The sequence below is a fragment of the Parasteatoda tepidariorum genome, chromosome X2, assembly GCF_043381705.1.
Source record: "Parasteatoda tepidariorum isolate YZ-2023 chromosome X2, CAS_Ptep_4.0, whole genome shotgun sequence".
NCBI classification, from domain to species: Eukaryota; Metazoa; Arthropoda; class Arachnida; order Araneae; family Theridiidae; genus Parasteatoda; species Parasteatoda tepidariorum.
Window position 1 is genome coordinate 8,234,805 of NC_092215.1, and position 21,055 is coordinate 8,255,859.

A 21,055-nucleotide genomic window follows, 5' to 3' on the forward strand; every position below is an offset into this window, starting at 1 on the left:
CCCCCTAGCTCCCTTTAAAATCAAGTTATAATTTTCAAACTCGATCCCTAAACAGGGGTCTATGGTCCAAACAAGACTGCTGAAGATAATTTTTATAGGCCAATTAGGGGGGTCACAGAGGGCCCCTAAAGGTATATTGCGAAGATGAGAGGAGAGAGCTCTTGAAGCGAAACTGCGGAAGGCTTCACGTATCACCGTGGACTGGAAGGTAGGCCACCAGACAAGCAAGTTCGCTGCCGGAAGGAGGGGTACTGGGTTCGAATCCCAGGGACGGTCAAATTTTCGAAAATTTTCTTTTTTTCTTTTAATTTAATTTATATTATTTATTTTATGTGTTTTTCGATATTCTGGAGGTTCCTGCATGTACGGGGAAAAATTTTATTGGGAAAAAACTGGAAAAATCCAGGAAAATCAGTTTTTTGTTATTATATTAACAGTTATTATAATCAGTTTATCATAGACACTCAACATTAATAAAATTTCGTTACTTTAATGCTCTCTTTTTGTTTTATAAGAAATAATAATTCAAAATTTTAAATCTTAATACTTAACGAAATAAAAAAAAAATCCTTTAAGAATACATACTTTAAAAATTATTCTGAAAGCATCATTTGCATTATCTAAGAAACTGTTTGATAGAAAAGTTACGCCTCCTTTTCTGTGAGAAGTTTGTCGTGATTGGTTAAGAAGCGGCAAGGAGAAAATCAACAGTTTCCCTTTCAGTTGCGTTTATTCTATCTTTGTCTCTTCACCAAATCTAAGGTAAGCATTTTATGAAAGAATTTTGGTCCTCTAAATTTTGAAAAATGTTACCTAATATATATATGCGTTATTTATCAGTGATATTTCTGCCCTTTGTCTTTTTTTAGATAAATTTTTTTACATAGATTTTTGCAAAAATCTATTAAATCCTTTTAAATAGATTATTTAAAGGCATTAAATTTATTACATCATTAATATTATGACCAAAGATCAAATGTTGATGACTTAAAAATTCTTACAAAATGCAAAAGAAAAAATCCTCAGAAAAACAATAAATATAGTTATAAATAAAAAATACTAACCGAATATTTTTCGAAAATTTGATTATATAATCTTTCATGAAACAAAATTTTAAATCGTAAATTTTATTTATAGATTTATTTTCTTTTGCATAAATTTTTACAAAAAACTATTAAATCTTTTCAAATAGATTATTTAAAGGCATTAAATTTATTACATCATTAATATTATGACCAAAGATCAGATGTTGATAAGCTAATAATTCTTAAAAAGTGCAAAAGATAAAAGCCTCTAAAAACAAATAAATATAACCATAAATAAAAAATAACAACCAAAAATTTTTCGAAAATGTGACTATATAATCTTTTATAAAACAAAATTTTATATCGTAAATTTTATTTAAAGATTTATTTTCTTTTACATAAATTTTTACAAGAGACTATTAAATCTTTTCAAATAGATTATTTAAAAGCATTAAATTTATTACACCATTAATATTATGACCAAAGATCAGATGTTGATAAGTTAGTAATTCTTAAAAAGTGCAAAAGAAAAAAGCCTCTAAAAACAAATAAATATTAACTATAAATAAAAAATAATAACTAAAACATTTTCGAAAACATAATTATATAATCTCTTATAAATTTTATTTATTAAATTTTTTACATAAATTTTTACAAAAAACTATTAAATCCTTTCAAATAGATTATTTAAAAGCATTAAATTTATCACATCATTAATATTATGACTAAAGATCGGATGTTAATGAATTAAAAATTCTTAAAAAATGCAAAAGGAAAAAGCCTCCAAAAACCGATAAATATTACCTTAAATGAAAAATAATAACAAAAATTTTTTCGAAAACATAATTATATGATCTTTTATAAAACAAAATTATAAATCGTAACTTTTATTTATAAATTTAACACTAAAAGGTAATAAATAAAATAATTGTGTAATTTAAGAGTAAAATAAAATATAAATAAATAGGAAATTATTGACTTTAATTTTAACTTTCTTCATTCATATGAAAATTGCATTTTTGGTATCCATCAAATTGGAAGATTTTCTTTTGTAGAAAAGCAAGGAGCTAATTCCCCTGTTTAGAATCAATACTCGTTGCTGAAGGATATTTATTATAAAAATACTCAACGCAAAAGTGACGCTAATTCATAAAGAAAAGAATTTATACCACAAGCAAAAGGTTCTTAATATTAAAACTATTATTCAAAATTCATAAAAGAAATCTAAAAAGAGAAAAATGACTTAAAAGTTTTTATTCAAAATACCAATTTAACATTTAGGTCTGGCAATAATAAAGTGTTAATATAGTTATTTTATTTGAAAATAAATATATAGTGGTGGTCACAAATGTATTAAATGATTGATATTCGTCTTCTTAATGTTACCACTTTGTGTGCTTTGAAGTAATAATATCTCTCATAATACTGGAAGGCACTGGAAAAAACCGGTAAAAACTGAATAAAATGGAGAAAACTAAAAATCAAAAATGCAATTATTTAGTGATCAGTATTGTAAAAATAGTTTATATTTAAACAAATAAAATTCAATGTTACAAAAAGTTTAAAATATTTTGCATTTTTTAAAGGACTAATTTCTTATCATTTATTTTGGTTTCACTCAGAATTTATTATAAAAATGTATTTTTAGTACGGTAGACAATCTATTATCTACATATATTCTCACTCTATTGCCAACACTATAGTTATTATTCATTTTTTTTTTATCGGAAGCAATAATTTAAGTCAATTAAAAAAATAATTATACGTAAAGAAATTATTTAGATTCATTTTGTTAGGTTGTCTAAAGTTATAAATTAATTAGTGTTGAATAAGTTTTATATTCAAAATTGTATAATTCAGTATAAATATTTAAAAAAAACAAAAGATTCTGCATCTTCAATTGAATTACTCTATTTCAAAAGATTTTCACTGCAAAATCTTATCTATCTGCTCTAGCATGAAAACTCGTTAGCATATTGAGAACATAGTTTAAAAATCATCTAAGATTTATATGACATTTATTAATTCAATTTCAAAACATCATCTCAGGCATAGTTTTTTGGGGTACAAATAATATAAAACAAAATAAATTACCCAAAATATAAAACATTTTTCTCAAAATAAATTAGCATTCATGTTTAATTTAAAATGATAGATTTTTTAATTTTCAAAAACCCATACATATTTTATCAATAGAGAAACAAAATTATAAAAGTTCGGGTAAATATAATTAACTAAAATAGAGATATTGTCTTGTTTCATAAAAACTGACAGAAATGTAAATTATTGTTTTAATGAATATAGATTTTAAATTATTTGTGCTTATTTAAATTTATGAGAAATAAGGTTTACAATTATTCTGGGACGTGTTTTTTTTAACTTTTGATACAAATGTTTGCCACTTTTAAAAACATTATTGAGATTGATTGTACGAAAAAAAATGTCTGTAATCACATATGAATTTCAATTTAAAGATAAAGCCCATTAAAAGTAGTAATATAATGTAGAATATTAGTTGGATATTATTTAAAAATTGTGCGCAATTTCGTTGAATACTTGAACATTTATCAAATACAAAAAAGGATGTAAGTCTAATGTAAGGTTTCTTTTTCAAATCTTTTGTAATTAAAGTATGGAACATAATTAGTCTGAAAACTGTGTTGGCTTATAGCTCTTGAATTACAAATAAATTAAATAGCTTCGCTTTCAAAAGCTATCAATATTTAAAATGCATCGATCTCCCCACTTCTCTTTCTATAGTATTTATGTTTTCATGAGTAATTTTTTAATCAATCTCCCTATGTACTGTTCTTAAAATAAGAAACAAAAGCATTTAACAACTTTTGAATTTTTGGTCACTTTTTTGTTTTGTAAACTACAAAATATTTATTTTGTAATTATTTTTGAAGGGATCTAAAATAAGATCTTTAACTGGTATCTATAACAATAGTGGGACACATTTTATTGAATTAAGAATAATTTTATTTAGATGAAATTGTTCATTCGATTAATTATATGAATAGTTATTCAGGGTGATCCGTTTTTTTTTATTTTGTGAAATGTACATAGAAATAGAAATATATAACTTAATTATTTAATTACTAAAGACATAATATTATTATAATATTATGTATAAACATAATATTATTTAATTTTTTTTGTTGGTAAAAGCCATATAAAATTGATATTTCAATGGTGCTGGCAAGTTCATTGTTTTAATATTTTAATTAGGTCTTGTCAATTGTTCTTAACACAGGAATCTTCTGGAATTTTTTATGATGGTTTTATCTTCTTCTCAATTCTTATGTCACAAACTATTATTTATATTAATACTTCTACTGGCTGACGACTCATTAGCAAATCATTGGGAGAGACCAGGATGCTTTAAAGTTGGTATGTATAATCTCTAATAATATTAGATAGGATCAATCATAATTTAAAATAATAACGATAAGTTAATCTTAGGTTAATATTCAACAATAGTTTATAACGTTTTTCGAACTTGAAACGTATTTAACAGGCATAAGTCATTTGCTTTTGGAACACTATTAACAGGAAGTTTTTAATATGGAAGTGCTTATTTTTGGCCATGGATTACTATACGATTCTCAATCCTTATGATGTACTCTACCGTGTTTAAATTTTTAATAAATCAACACAATTATGATGGTAATCATCTGGTAATTCCTTCATAGATCATCATTATTTTTTATGGAAATCCGCATAAGTTACCATCACTCCAATGTAAAGACTCGGACTACTTTACTACCTCGATTATTTGTAATTGTTGAACTAAATAAGTAAAACCGAAAATAAGCACTTCCATATTAAAAACTTCCCGTTAACCCTTTCGCACCGACTGTCACAAATACGTGCCAGCATAAAACAGTATCAATCAGGCTTAAAAGATAAAACTGGTAACCAAAGTATAGTTCTTTAGCAGTTTAATTGGGGACGGGGTTATAATTGTTTGATTTATTTAATTCACCATTACTTAGTTCAAAATAAAATTATTTAGTTATACTTTGAAGTAACATCGATTATATATATCATTAAAGTAACAATAATAGCAACAATAACAGTAAAAGCAAAGTAAGTCTGTCAAATTAGCAACGACTACATTTAAGTTACCGTTTTTTATTTACTTACATCCTGATTCTGATTTTGTACGAATGCTTTTCTGAATCACCCGTCCCCAAGGGGTAAATAGTGTTCCGAAAGCAAATGACTTATAAGTGTCTGCTAAATGCTTTTTGAGTTCGAAAAACTTTATGAACTCTTGTTGAATATTATCCTAAGGTTAACTTATCGTTATTATTTTAAATTATGCTTAAACGGAGTAATTTGTGACTATGAGTTCAGTTTATAATACTTTGCTCAAACATTTGCAATTCATAGAATTTAAAAAGTTTTTCCCTTCCATGAATACAAAAGTTTGAACAGCACTTTGAAATTTATCTTAAGGGTTTTTAGGGGAAAGGTAGTATTAGGGTAGTATTAGAATCGAAAAACAACCTTAAAATCTTCAATTATTTTTGCAAATTTAAGCTGTATACTTGCAGGTCATTCTCGAACTATTAGTATTCCTGGATGCATAGAATTCGATGTTGCTACGAATGCTTGTCGAGGTTTTTGTGTATCTTATTCTGTGCCTTCTTCCGAAGATCATTTACTCTTTAAACCATATCAAGCTATCACATCATATGGGCAATGCTGTAGTATTATGGAAACAGAAGATGTAAGTATTTTAAAAATTAATTTAAAATCTGACGTAAAATATCCTCCGTGGTAGAATTCCATTGCCGTCGTGCTAACCGTAGGAGGTTTTCGTGGTTTCCCCTCCACGAAACACAAATGTGAGTTAGTTTAATCAAAGTAATCTCTACAAAGGCTAGTGTGTCCCAGTGATTGATTCAGAAGTTTCCTCCTCTTCAGGGTTAGGTTCAAAATTACAAGGATTCGGAGTTGAACATTAATCGTAAACTTTGAATTGTATCTGTTGTTAAACGCCAGTTATAAAAATGAAATTTAAAAAAAAACTTGGAACTCATACTCAATATATTGGGTAGCAATTTAACGATTAATCTCATTCTAACGTACATATCTCTATCCTGCCGACCGGCCTGTGTAGGGGGCACGGACTGTCCTTGCATCAGGAAGGTCCTGGGTGTGAATCCCGGGCTGAGCATGGATGTTTCTTTCTCTCTCTGTGTGAACTATGTCCTTTCTCCTTTGTGTGTGAATGAGACCCGCCCTATAAACGGGTTGTGTTTGTGTGAATGGCGTGGCAGAATTCGAATTCCTGGCCATAGATGGGGCCACTGAAAAACTGGAACAGTCGAACCCTCACTGCCTGAACAGGCATACGACAAAAAAAAAATCTCTATCCTAGTACATCATCCCACCTCTTATCGAGAAACTCAGAGTAAGACGGAAAAAAAATCCAAGGTAGTCAAACCACTTCATTTATAGCTGGTTTTTGGAGACTAAATCTATTTTTAAAGATGAAGTATTTACTTCTTCTCTGAACTGAACTGTATAAAACATCTGGGCACCAGAGGCAGCTTGTGGCCATTTTCCCAATCATCTTTGGCTTGAACTTTGTGGTGTTTCGATGAGGTGGTGGAAAACAAATGAAGTACGGAGTATTCATGTGGATAGATGATCATTGAGTTCTGTCTGACTGTAGTTATATGCAGTAGGGTGATAAGAGTGTAATGTATAAATATGAGGTATAACTTGAGCTAAGCTGGTATGGGGAAAATGAGGTTGTGTATATGCTACTGATGTCGGGAATATGATGCACCACAACAATAGTATGCTACTATTGGTCTAATGTTCTTGTCTTGAGTTAAATTTTCAAATAGGAATATAGGAACTGGTCTGGGGAAAATGAGGTTGTGTATATGCTATTGATGTCGGGAATATGATGCATCACTACAATAGTATGCTGCTATTGGTCTCATGTTCTTGTATATTTTCAAATAGGAATATTTAATCGAAATTCTTTGAAGAGCAAGAGGTGGCTTTTTCGTAGAATTTGTTATTTAATTGAGCTATATGTTTGTCGATTGCATCTATTTTGATGTCATGGTGTATTGTATCATTTCTTATAAATCATCTGGCTTTTGTTATCCTTCTTAATATTTTATTCTGGCGGAATATTAGATTATTTTGCTGAGTTTGTGTTATAGTTGTCAAGACTGGTGAAGCATAAGTAAGGATGGGGTGGATCATGGATAAATAGAACAATCTTTGAGTTTAAGTGCATGTTGCTTGTGCTTTACTGGTAATGCTTTTGATGTGATCGTTCCAGGTGAATTTGCTATTAACACGTTGAATGCCACGCTAATCTTACATGGCTTGCCCGACTGGCCACACGGTAAATAACTACAAACTAAATTTGCAAATATAGACAGATTTTGCTAGTTTATAAAAGGTTGAGCATGACATATCTGTCTTTCTTTCTTTTTTCTTTCTTCTTTCTTTATTTATAGAAAATTGGGCATCTGGGCCGTGCAGAAGGCCCATATCCCATACATCATGAAATAGAATAAAAAGTGACATATTTCGTTCGTTCGTTCGTTGTTGTAGAACTGGGCATCTGAGGCCTAAATGGCCTTTTTCCCATTCATCTTGAAATATCCCATGACGGGAACATACATAGGAAAGATGTGATGTAGGCTCGGAATAGAACCTGAAATGAGGGGTGACATATTTGAAAAAAGTGGTGAATTATATATGCCTAAGAATTGTTTAAAAATAGTGGTAGATAAAAATCTACTAAATTGAATTTATTAAACCAAGAATCATAATAATTAAGTAAATCTTTAATAAAGTTTCTGCAATTCCATAAAAGAGTGTGAATTTTATAGTTCTATATCATATTATACACTGTCAGCCAGCTGTTTTTCGCGGCCTATGTGAAAGGTCAGTGTCAGCAAGCGGTAGCCTAAATGTAATTTCAGTGTCAGCCACCGGTGGTTGACGCTGCCTAAATGGAAAATCCAGTGTCAGCCACCGATGGCTGACGCAGCGCTCAACGTGTTAAGGATGACTCCAAGGTATTTGGCTTTACTCATACTCATATGTGTTGGTTATCTTAGCATCAGCCCCGCTAGGGGTATTTGGCTTTACTTACTTACTTTATTTATAAAAAATTGGGCACCTGGGCCGCGCAGCGGCCCCTATCCCATACATCTAGAAATTTACATAAGTTTAAAGTGATAACATTTTGAATTTAGCAGTCGATGTGGTTGCTAATACAAAATTACAAGCACTTTGCTTGGGTAAATAAACATTTGAATATCGAAACTAAATTTACACATATAAATATAAGCATATAAATATAAACATAATTTGAAATATATATACATAGGTTGACATAGATAAACATAGTAGATATAACATTTGACTATAGAATCTAAATTGACACATATTGACATATATAAATATAAACATAATTTGAAATATATATACATAGGTTGACATAAATTAATATAGTAAATATAACATTTGAATATCGAATCTAAATTGACATCTGTTGACATATATAAATATAAGCGAAATATTGTTCATTAAATACAATAGAATTTGCAAAAGAATTTAACGTGCATAAGTTGATAAATATATATGCATAAATTGGCTATATTATCAGAAAATAAAATTTGATGTAATTTAATGTAACATAAGTAAAAGTCTACTGTGAAAAGTTCAGTGAATTTAACTTGAGAGTCTTGAAAATAAGAATAGAACTCACTGGGTTTGAGATGATTCCCCGATGATCTCCCTTAGAAGACGGAGCACTTCTTCATTTTTGAGCAATTCCTGTAATTCTTTGATTAATGACACTAATCGGTGAGCAAGTTTAGGCGTCGAATTTGATGTTGCTCGAGGGCTCCTTCTGCTGGGGCGGGTCTCGCACCCAGTATAGTTGGCTGTGTGGTTTTTGTAGCAATTACAACATTTTGGAGGTGTTGTTCTGTCTTTGTTGCATTCATGAGACCTGTGGTTTTCAGCGCATTTTACACACCTTGCAGGTGCATTGCAGTGGCTTTGCGTATGTCCATAATTTTGACAGTTGTAACATTGTGTAGGTCTTCGACCTCCTCGAAATCGTTCGATTTTGATCGGGATCTGCTGTATGTTGTTGACTTTGAATACTCTATGGTGATTCACCGTTGATGTTAGGATTATGAGAAAAAGTGGAAGGAGCCGATAGGCCTCTCCCATTCTCTTCTTAAACTGCACTATTTTAAAGGTTTCAATATTGTTTTTCTGTAATTCTGTATTGATGGCATCTTTATCAAAGTCCACAGGCAGGCCCCGGACCAAAACCTTAATAAATCTGGCTTGCGGTGTTATTTCTGGTTTGCTGGGCGGATCCTGTACTTTGTCGGTAACCTCCTTAGGTTTTGTTGTCGGCAAGATAGTGACGTCATCTGTTGAGTTATGTTGGCTAGAAGAAGGACAGCTGTTTGTAGACATGAGTGTAGAATTATCTTCAATTGTTTTGACTGCATTTTGCTTCTTCTTCTTTTTTCTTTTCTTTGCTGGTGGTTCTGTATTATTGTTAATATTGATGTCCGTGTCAGTTTCTGTATTCGGTGTTGTATTCAAGTTTTCATCTTTATTTTCCATGGTTTTGTCTGCAGTGCTTGGATTAGTTTCAGTCATTATTGATTCGACTTTAATGGAGTTTTCATTCATCACCTTGTTTTCTTCTGCTTGAAATTTTTTCCGCTTCCATCTGACGTGATAAGCTGCATTTGTCAGTTTTAGGAAGTATGAGTATTCATAGTCTCCAGGGTAACTTGATCTTATCTGAATGAGCAGTTTGCTAAGTAATTTATCTAAGCGAATCAGCTCCTCTGTATCAAACTGAGAGTAAAACTCTACAAGATCATCAATATGTTCAAGTTTAACTGATGGAAAATATCTTTTTGAAATCCCACAGGTAGCAATGATTTTTTCTAATGACGTGGACTCTACGCAATGCGACGGTGAATTACGACCAGAGAATGAGACCTTTCCACCACGAGCTGTTTTATGATACGGCATGATTTGAAAAAACAAAATGGCGGGATCAAAATCCAGACATCAAAATGGTCAGTTATCAGTATTGTCTCTCTCGTCTCAGAAACCTGACGAGATCAAAATCAGCATCACTCACCTTGAAACTTTCAGGATAATCAGCATCAATTCTTCATGACCGACATCGCAAGGAAGAAGAAGACATCAGTAGAGCAAGACCAGCATCAGTTGTCGGCATCCAATCATCTATTCTTGACCTCGATCGACCGCATCGCTGACCACATCTCAACGTGACCAATTTTCGATGACCGACACCAAATATTCGGTATTTGGCTTTATCAACAATCGGTATTGTTTCATTGAATGGAATTAACTTGTTTTGTGGTAGTAGTTTTTTTTCTTCTTTTTATTTCGGACGTTTAGAAGTAGTGATTTTTGGCCGGTTACTCGAAATTTCCACGCCAGGCACCTTTTTTCCTATGTCTTGTACTTTTTCCTGTAGTTTACTGAGGGCTATGTTTGGATTTTACTATTATCCCGGTATATTTACTTGTTTTCGGAGGAAAAGCAGTTTTTTGCATATGGAATAATTGTTAAAAATCTTGGTAGTCATGGAATATATATTCTTCCCCAATACCAGGTAAAACAAGATGCCTCTCTAACAAGTTTTTGGTCTTCTCCGTCTTAATATATATAGACTTTCAGTTCAGCCTTGGAAACACAAAAGATGTCAGAATAAAATTCTCCAAAAATTAACATGGGCAAGAGGGTTTTTCCGCTGCAAGAACATGATAGCTGCCAATTCTTCCGGATTTTCCGGAAAATTTTATTTTTATATACTTTTTAAATTCATTCTGGAATTTAGTAATTTAATTTATAATTATGAATATAAAGTCAATAATCTTACTAGGGTAGGTTTAATTTTTGACAAAATATATAAATAACAGAGCTGCCAACTTTTACGGTCGCTGAGAAATAATTTTCTTAGTGGTAGCAACGTTAGAATTTTGGCGTATTGAATTTTGAAGTTTAAAAAAACAAATTAAACTACCACGACGAATCAGTAATTTAGAAAATATTTGTTGGCCAATAATGATTAACACGTTGAATGCCACGCTAATTTTACATAGCTTGCCCGACTGGCCACACGGTAAATAACTATAAACTAAATATTAGACAGATTTTGCTAGTTTTTTAAAAGATTTAACATGACAATATGAAAAAAGTGGTGAATTATATAAGCCTACGAATTGTTTAGAAATAGTGGTGGATAAAAATCTACTAAATTGAATTTATTAAACCAAGAATCACAATTAATAAGCTACCACTTGAAAATATTTATTCGCTGTGTGGAGCAATTAGCATCTCTGTGTATACAAATAAAACTATTTTTGAGTGTCTACATTTCATTAATTTCTTCAAACCATTTAAGTAACGATAATAATATAAAAAAAAACTAAAAATTTACTCGAATTATGTGTTTCTAATAATCTTGGCTTCGTCGATTACCGGTGACCCCCATGGCATTCACCATGTTAATAGTTTTGTTATTCAAAATTTCTTCCGAACTTATTTGTTTTACTTCCTTCTCGTAAAATCGTTTTCAACGACCGTATAATTTGGCAGATGGGAAATAATTTTATCAACTACCGGTTTTTTAATTCTCATATTACTTGAAAAAAAATCATTCTTAAAAAAGGAGCAAAAGTTGACTGGTACGTAAAGGGCTAATATCTTGTTCTCTTTAAGGTTTGAATTTCCCTTTAGCTAAGTTTTGGGATGATTTAAATATGCAAGACTACCAAGATTTTTTTTAGTAGTTATGACAGAGCCGTGATGGCTCAGAGGTATAGGTAGTTTTTATAGTTAGTCCGATCAGACCATTATGAAGGTAAACCAGTTTACGAAAGAAACATTTAACAGAAAATCTATTAAAAATTAGAAAGTAGAGTAGCAAATATATGTCTAAAAATTTGTTTAATTTATGAATATGATTAGTTGGTTTGTCTTACTTACTTGTCAGCCACTACAGATTCAATTCCAAACATATATGATAAATTTTTCTCAAGTACTTTTAAAATAGAATTTGCTTCATGCCCACAACTGGTTTACTTTTTAAATAGTTTGCGCAGACTGCTTAAAAACAACAGTGTGGAGGCTTTCTGATGTAGGAGGTGATGGATAGAGCGTTCACCTTTCAATGAGGTGAACTGGGTTTGAATCCCAGCAATGGCTGGTCGATACGAATTCCACACATTGCTATAACTGACCACAATGGTGACGTAAAATATCCAGTGGTACATGGATCATGGGTTAGAGTCTCCTTGCCGGTTTCATGGTTTTCTTCTCCATGTAATGCAAATGCGGATTAGTTCCATCAAAATGTCCTCCTCGACGGCAATTTTCTCCCTATACTTGATCTAGGAGTTTCCTTGTTCTCTGGATTAGGTTCAAAACTACAAGGCTACGGAGTTGAACATTAGTAGTCGTGAATCCAAAAATTGGATCAACTGTTCTATGACTGTTATAAAATCTAAAATAGTTGTAGCAGACATATAGGATTGTTGTCTTCCTCAAGAGAAAGTAAATAGCGATTAGCAGTTTCTGATTTAGGATACACTTTAGCACATTTTACTCCTACTAAAATATGCTGTAAATGAAATGGTTCAGCTGACGATTTTTTTCTCTTTTCTATCTAATTCTTAGGCCTGAGCCGTAATCTTAACACTAGGGGTTTACGGGACGCGTCATTTTGACGCATTTCGAGTCTTGTAAGGAAAATTATAAAACCCGTTTGAATTTTTCTTTTATCTCTTGTAATGACTTTTACCCATTGGTCGAGGTAAATATATATTGAAGTCTATTTTCTTCAAAAGCGTTGAAACGTAGAAATTCTCTATGTGGTATACCCATCTCTACGGATATGCGTCAATTTGACGTGATCATAATTTAGACAAATTTTTGAGTAAACATGCAAACATTGCATCAATAATAAGTAGGAATGTACCGACAATACTTCGATCCGTTATCCGATATCGTTATCTCAAATGAAACAAGCAATAAACAACTGTTGCCGATAAGTAATAATAGAAAAAACAAACGCAGAATGTCAGCTGATGTCAGAGTGTTAGATTTTGAAGGCTTCAGTTGCTTAGTTCGAGTATTGAAAATAAAATACTAGAATATTTCATAAATATAGATCTCTTATTTTAATTTTCTTCTGTTAGTATATAATTATATCGCTTTCTAAGTGCAGAGATGCCAACTGCTTCGGACACGCCAAAATAATTTAGAAAACGGTAAATAACTACTACATAAATTTTGCAATACAAAGTGGTGAATTACATAAGCCTACAAATTATTTAGAAATAGCGGTGGATAAAAATCTACTAAATTGAATTTATTAAACCAAGAATTACAATTAATAAACTATCACTTTAAAATATATATTTGCTGTCCGGAGCAAGTTTGCATCACTGTAAGTGCTGTTATATGTATTCGTCAGATTGACGCGTGTTCGTAGAGATAGGTATATAAGAAAAGTCCGTAAACCTACTGTTAACATCGTTCTTCATTTTTCTACTAACTCCCAAACCGAAAATACTATGTTTTAATCTTGCGTCTCCGAAGTGACACATTTACTGATACACCAAAAGTGCACAATATTACACAAGTGGTTTACCCAGGGGCCTATATATATCAAAGAGGAAAAGAGCGAAAACTGGTGTGAAAAACATTTCATTCTAGCATTTTTTTTCCCGAGAAAAATAACATTTTTGTAATTACCAAGATTTTTTTATAATCATAGCATTTATATAAAACTACTCATTTTACTTTAATTGTGGGAAGAATTAAAATACTTCCACAACTTCAACCAAAAATGTTCAACATACCAATACCAATAGTTAAAAAAGCAAATTATCTTGGCCTTATAATCAATAGCAAACTCATCAAAAGCACAATAGATAAAGCAAATGCAGCAATAATAGCCATACAACCATTAATATATAATCAGAATATGTCACTTAAACTAAAGAAGCTACTATATACAGCAATGATCCGCCCAATACTTACCTATGCCTCACCTGCCTGGACAACGATACCTCAACATCTACTGAAGAAATTAAACCAATGCCAAAACAAGATCCTTAGAAAAATAACCTGTGCAAGATGGTTCATCCGGAATACCAATATACATGCAGACCTCAAAATACCAACTCTATCACAGCATATATACAAGCTAAACGCAGATTTTTTCGATAAAGCCATAGAATGTAAAACAGCAAATTTTAATGAAATCTTTAAATTTGAAAATTATATCAAAGATAAAAACTACAGACCAATAGCTGCACATTTCACCTCCGACGCCTCATATCATAACTATCAAAACAAATAATTTCATCAACCTTTCTGAAAATAACGTTTACTCATGCTGATACAATTCTGAACAACTCCAAAATCAAACAAACACAGTTTAGAGCAAGCTGCTCAATTTATTTTTGATTCCTTTTTAGTTATTCAAGCAAAGAGCTTGAAACATTCATAAAAGCAACTCCATTGCCTGCTTACCTCATTGCTCAACCAAAACTGTTCTAAAATTCCAGATGAATGGGATAGGGGCCGCTTCGCGGCCCAGGTGCCCAATAAGATCAAAACACTAGGACTAGACATTAATTGTGGGCTCACCATCAAGCCTGCTACATCTTTCATCATGCCTTTCTTTATTTTATTGCATTTCAGGTTCTTTTCCGAACCACCAATACAACTTTCTTATGTATGTCCCTTTGGGATATTTCATGATGAATGGGATAAGGACCATTTAGGCCTCAGATGCCCAGTTCTAAAACAACGAACGAACGAATCTTTAATTGTGGGTAATGTTAAATAGTATGAAAAAGAAAGAATATTTTTTCCCCTCTAGAACATTAATTATAATTAAAATGGTTTTGCTACCAGTTTTTCTTTTCCGTCTCGATTTCGCCTCTGGGATTACCCTGTGTGCATAAATGCCAACAGCTCCGGAAACGCCAAAATAATAATAAAAAAAATACGGTAAATAAGTACAAAGTAAATTTTGCAAATATTTGACTCTTTTTGCTTGCGTTTTAAAAGGTATAACATGACATAAGTACCATAAAGAATCACAATTAATAAACTACCACTTGAAAATATGTATTTGCTGTCCGGAGCAAGTTGGCATCTCTGTATTTGCATGAAAATTTCACCATAGCCACCACACAGTCTGCTGAACACAAAAAGTTCTCATTACAACTACTCATAAAATCACGATGGATGGGATAGGGACCGCAGCCCAATTACCCAGCTAAGTTAAATAAAGAATGTTCCTTTTAGACCACTTACATACCTGCCAACTCTTCCTGATTTTCCGGAAGATTTTATTTTCATATTTAAAGTGGTAGCAATACTCAGGTTATTCCAATTAACTTTTTGGATTAAAATGATAATTATAAATGAGTTTGACCACCACAACATATAAATAATTATAATAAATATATCAAATCATAATAATCCTTGCGGAAGCGAATTTCAACGGGATCGAAATATAACTATATTTTTGAGTCAGATTGTTTTCCATTTATTGTTTTACAACCACTCTGAAAATCCATTCTCGGAAAGAGTGAAAGTTGGCAGGTATGCACTTACCGACAGGGCTGAAAGCCCATATATATCAAGACGGAAAAGTGTAAAAACTGGTAACAAATAAATTTCATTTTTTAGATTTTTTTCAGGAATAATAAAAATCCATAACTACCAATTGTTTTTAACGAATACAATTTTTATACTGAATTGCTCCCTTGCCGAGAAAAAATACATACAACTTCACTGATATTTAGGACCTCCTAAAATACGACAAAACAGATTCGATGAATCGGTTAGTGGAGCTTCGCGCCAAACGCCGACATAACCCCAGCATCCAGGCGAGAAAAAATACATACTACAACTTCATTGATATTTAGGACCTCCTAGAATACGACAAAACAGATTCGATAAATCGGTTAGTGGAGCTTCGCGCCAAACGCCGAGATAACCCCAGCATCCAGCCGAGAAAAATTACATACTACAACTTCATTGATATTTAGGACCTCCTAGAATACGACAAAACAGATCCGATGAATCGGTTAGTGGAGCTTTGCGCCAAACGCCGAGATAACCCCAGCATCCAGCCGAGAAAAAATACATACTACAACTTCATTGATATTTAGGACCTCCTAGAATACGACAAAACAGATCCGATGAATCGGTTAGTAGAGCTTTGCGCCAAACGCCGAGATAACCCCAATATCCAGCATCCAGCCGAGAAAAAATTTATTACAGTGAATTGTTTATTGTTCAGAATAGATTTACTCCTCCCGAATATTATCTAATATTGAAATGATTCTCCTACCAGTATTTTCTATTTTCCGTCCTGCTTTCAGGCCTGCTTAACGATAAAGTGGTATATTAAAATATGAAATATATTCTAGCACTATCCTAAATATATTACCACTATTAAAATTTTTCAAGGGAACCCTGTGAAATAAAATGCTGTAAATCTTTCTTAATTTTGATATATTTTTGAATTTTGTAAGTCAGTATTTTTAGTCGCCCGTGGCATTCGTGTAACAAAATACACCCACACCTTCCAAAAGGTTACGTTAAACTCTTAGACACAAAATATATAAAAATGGAATGATGTTCAAAAAATTCTAGTAATTCTTTTGTAATTAATTTATCCATATTTTTCTTTTAGGTAAAAGTAAAAGTTATGTGTATAGATGGCCCTAAGGCATTAACCTTCAAATCAGCTGTCACATGTGATTGTGATCATTGTAAGAAACCCTTTAAAGAAGTTGTCAACATGGTTTAAAAATAGATACAATTTCTATAATATGATATGAAATGATGTTTAAAAAAATAAATAAAATATTTTGAGTGTGTCACGTTTCTTTTTATATCGAATTATTGCTTTCATACTTTTTTCGGATTCAATTCTTATGAATGATCGATAAAATTTATCAGGGCTGTTTGTTTCCCGGAAAAGAAAAATATACTGGTGGAATATCATTTCATTTGTATCTTGATTTGGGAAAGAAAAAATATCATTGATTGAAAACTATGACTGCAATCAAGAGTTATAGATAACATTTATAGCAAATAATAATTGTTATAGCGAAAAATAACAGTTATGAATGTTAACTGTTATTTTTTGTTCTTGGAAACATTCCTGTTGTGTAATAGAAAAATAAAAGTAAGAGACAAAAAATTCAAAATCGTCATTTTTATGTAAAAGCTATTTTTGTATGATAAGAGACATATTGCAAAAAAAAAAGAAATAAATAAAATTTAAAAAGTTATTTATTATTATTATTTTATTATATTTATTATTATTATATTATATTATACTTATTATTATTATATTATTATTATTAAAAGTTAGTTAGTTACATAAAAATTTAATCAATTTTCTGGAATTTTATTTTTGAGTTACAAAAATTAGGGAGGCAAAATAGCTTCGAGTCACTTTTCTCGAAATCTATCGTAAGACACAGTGCGAAAAAAATAGGACCACCCCGAATAACTTTTGATCTAATAGTTGGATCTTCACGTTCTAGGACTAATCTTCAGATCTACCGAAAAATTCTGTCTGAAAAATTATACAAGGATGCAAAAATTATTTTATATATATAAAAAAAGTGGTAGGTTGTTCTCCTTAAATGTATAAATTAGATGCACCGAAAATTTAGAATTTTTGATGAGGAGTATTTGTAATCTGGAATACATTGTCCTAATAGTTTATTCAAAAGATTGGTCCAAAGTTTTGGCTCCATAATTTTGATTTTTTTTTTGTGCATATTTCGCTATATTTCGGAACATTTTAAAAAAATCGAAAAACTTTTTCAAAGCAGAAGACGAATTAATTTTTCGAAAAAAGAATTAAAAAATTGGTCATCATAGGGTGGCTGTGTAAAAAATTTGTGTAACCTTCCACCTGACCAAATTATCGGAACCTTGCAGGGTTGGGCTACCCCACATATTTTGGTAGCAAAAAATGCTAATCCATCACCAAGGAAAAAAAACATCCTTGTTTATTCAGAGAAACTAAGTTTATTGTTCGATTCTGTGTAACTTTTTTAATACTTAGCATATTTGATGTCATTCTTTTAAACCAATATTTTTCGTGAAAAACTGATCCTTTGAACTAGTCATGGAGGGTGATATTTTTTGTTGCTAGCTGGACTCTTCAAGAAAAGATTTCTCATAAATTGAAAATGCTTCCAAAAAATCAATAAACAATGTTGTCAGACAATGCTACATGATACGTTCTTCAATTTCCATTGCAATGATGTTTCGCGTGGGAGAGACCGAATAATGATTTATTTATCCAACAAACTTTTGCCCGTATTAATTTCTTTTCATATAGTTTCTAAACAGTTGGAATCAAAAGTTTGAAATGAAGATATTGTCTTTCTACAATTTGTCTTTAAGACAAATTGTAACATTTCTAAGAATGCTTCCTTTAGTTTTGATAATAATAGAAAAGCTAAAAATAGAAATTTATATTTTAGATGCATATCACATGTTGAGTTAATAATATCGAACACCTGACACAATAATATAATCTATTGTACATTTCTTATCCTATTTCGATTATAGTTTTACTTGTTAGGTAAAAAATACTGTTGACTTTTTGTGAATTGATTTTGTGCTATTTGGTAACATGAAAAAGAGGTAGGTAACTCATATTCTTTTGGAAATTCGGTACTCTCACAAACGGGCAATACCATTTATACAGTGAGTTCTATATATATTTGACAAAGTTTTAATCACTCATGAAAATATTTTTAAAGAATAAAATATATTTTAAAAATGTCAATAAAATCAAGGTAAAAGTATGTAAATACGAAGGAAATGTTGTAATATAAATAATTATTTTGGTTACCATAATGAAATATATGATCCCGAAATATTTCTAACTTTCTAGTAAATATACATAAATAAATATCAAATTGATCTTATTATTCTTTTTAAATGAAATTCAACTTTGTCAAATGTAGATCCCATGCCTCCTACAAAAATTTATTTTTTGCTTTACATTTACTGTTTTCGTATGAGTTCTCGATTTCTCAGAAAACCTTAACAGTGGTAATAAAAAAGGGAAATGTCTATCACTTCACACCTGACAAACTTCAGCGCGCTTCAAAAAAGTTTCTTCCTAGTGGTAGTGAAATAATTATTGAAGTGATATTGCTTGCAATTACTTAATTTATGTACCTTAGAATTCAAAAGTATTTCGACTACTATTAAATTATAAAAAAATAGTATATATTCACTAAAATTTATTTCTTGCATAAAATTCTCTTTAGATAAACGAATTTTATGATTTTGAGTAAAGTTTTTTCAATTCGCTTAAAAAGGTTTCGAGTTATGGCAAAATATGCACAAAATAAAATTTACACTAGGGGGTCCAAACTTTGGATCGTTCTCCTGATCAAACTATGGGGACCATAATTCCCAGATTGTGGATACCCCTTTTATTTTGGGGGACAAAAATCCGAATCCGTCGAAACAAAGGTATCTTTATTCATAGAAAGTACGTTTTTGTATCTGATTATGTAACTTAAAATATCATCTGCACTTATTAATTAGTATATTTGAATCCTCCCCCCTCGAACAATTAAGATTGAGTCCTAAAATTTGAGGACCTGATCATTAGATCAGAACTTATTCAGAGTGGTCCTTTTTTTGGCGCAGCGTGCATAAATATCGTTCGGGTATTTGTTTAAGTTAGCAGCCAATTTGATTATCCGACTTTCTTCAAAACATTTCAAAACGTTGCAGAAAATAAAAAATAAAAAAAAATTTGTAGGATAATAGCAGACACCTTGGAAGGTTCACCGCGAGGAAGTAACAGCACAGCTTTAACTTAGTATGATTGTGACTATCACTACTTGCAAATAATAGAAGCAATGTAAAAGCAAAAAATTTTAAAGAAAATTGTTGTAAACTTCGGCAAATGAAAAAAATTAATATTTTCTACAACTAGAGATATTCCTCCTGGAAAAAAGTAAAAGTTGGCAAATCTGTAATTGTAAGTTGAGTTGTGTTGATGAAGAGAATAACCTTCTCTGTTCCCTTAAAAGTTGAAATTTCGTTGAGGTTACAGGGTAACGAATATATTTGAGAAAAGAAAAAATTTGGTAAAAAACTGATTCAATGCTGCATTTGCAAAACCTATAATTCCAACAAAGTGGAACTTTATCTGATCTTTTGAATTATCTTTGCGTGACACTAGGCAACAAAAAAAACTTTCCAACTTTACTTCTCCAGAAGAAGTATTTTCCAAATGGTAGTGAAAGACTGGTAGTAATGGAATGAACTGGTAGTAATACTTTTTGAAGCGCTATCGTAGACAATTACTTTATTCACTTTTTCATCATCACTTAATACACAATACGATAACCAGCTGGTCTTTCGTATGTATGTTCAGATTATTCAGATGTAATGGTAGTTGAAATTACATTAAGTCAAATTTGTTATAACACAAATCTAGCATGAATGCTAAAATATTGCTACTGCATTAAATATAAAAATAAAATCTTCCGGAAAATCCGGAAGCGTTGGCACGGACGCACTAAAGCCACTTTGAGGGACTAGACGCATTCTGAATTTTAATATGGCTAACACTTTAGTCATCACCGTTAACTTATCACTTTTTGTAGCTTAACATATTCCTTCTACTTCTTTTGATTTTTGAGCTAAGCACCTGGGCTGCTCAGCGACCCCTATCCCATCCATCATGTTTATTTTAATAATTGTGGTAGAATTTCAAGGTCAGCAGTCTATGTGGTGGCTGTTACTGACTGGAAAGTGTTACTGACAAACAGGGGTGAAAGCGAGACGGAAAAGAGGAAAGGCTGGTAGTAAAACCATTTCAGTTATAGCTAGTTTTGGGGAGGAGTTTACTTATTCTTTTTTTAAATTTTTCAACAATATCT

The 21,055-nt window shown here is 31.2% G+C and overlaps 1 protein-coding gene across 1 annotated transcript; it reads left to right on the plus strand.

Annotated features, from left to right (window-relative positions):
• Window positions 1–712: 712 nt before the first annotated feature.
• LOC107439088 (thyrostimulin alpha-2 subunit-like) lies at window positions 713–16,990 on the plus strand. The gene is made up of 4 exons (XM_016051564.3): window positions 713–762; window positions 4,282–4,418; window positions 5,588–5,763; window positions 16,810–16,990. Exons 2-4 carry the CDS (start codon window positions 4,301–4,303, stop codon window positions 16,924–16,926), a joined length of 411 nt encoding a protein of 136 aa, XP_015907050.1. The 5' UTR covers window positions 713–762; window positions 4,282–4,300; the 3' UTR covers window positions 16,927–16,990.
• The last annotated feature ends 4,065 nt before the right edge of the window (window positions 16,991–21,055 follow it).

Coding starts and splice junctions, on each gene's coding strand:
- LOC107439088 (XM_016051564.3), top strand. CDS start 4,301: ATGATGGTTTTATCTTCTTCTCAATTCTTATGTCACAAACTATTATTT. Junction 4,419..5,587: donor ACCAGGATGCTTTAAAGTTG/GTATGTATAATC, acceptor GTATACTTGCAG/GTCATTCTCGAACTATTAGT. Junction 5,764..16,809: donor GTATTATGGAAACAGAAGAT/GTAAGTATTTTA, acceptor TTTTTCTTTTAG/GTAAAAGTAAAAGTTATGTG.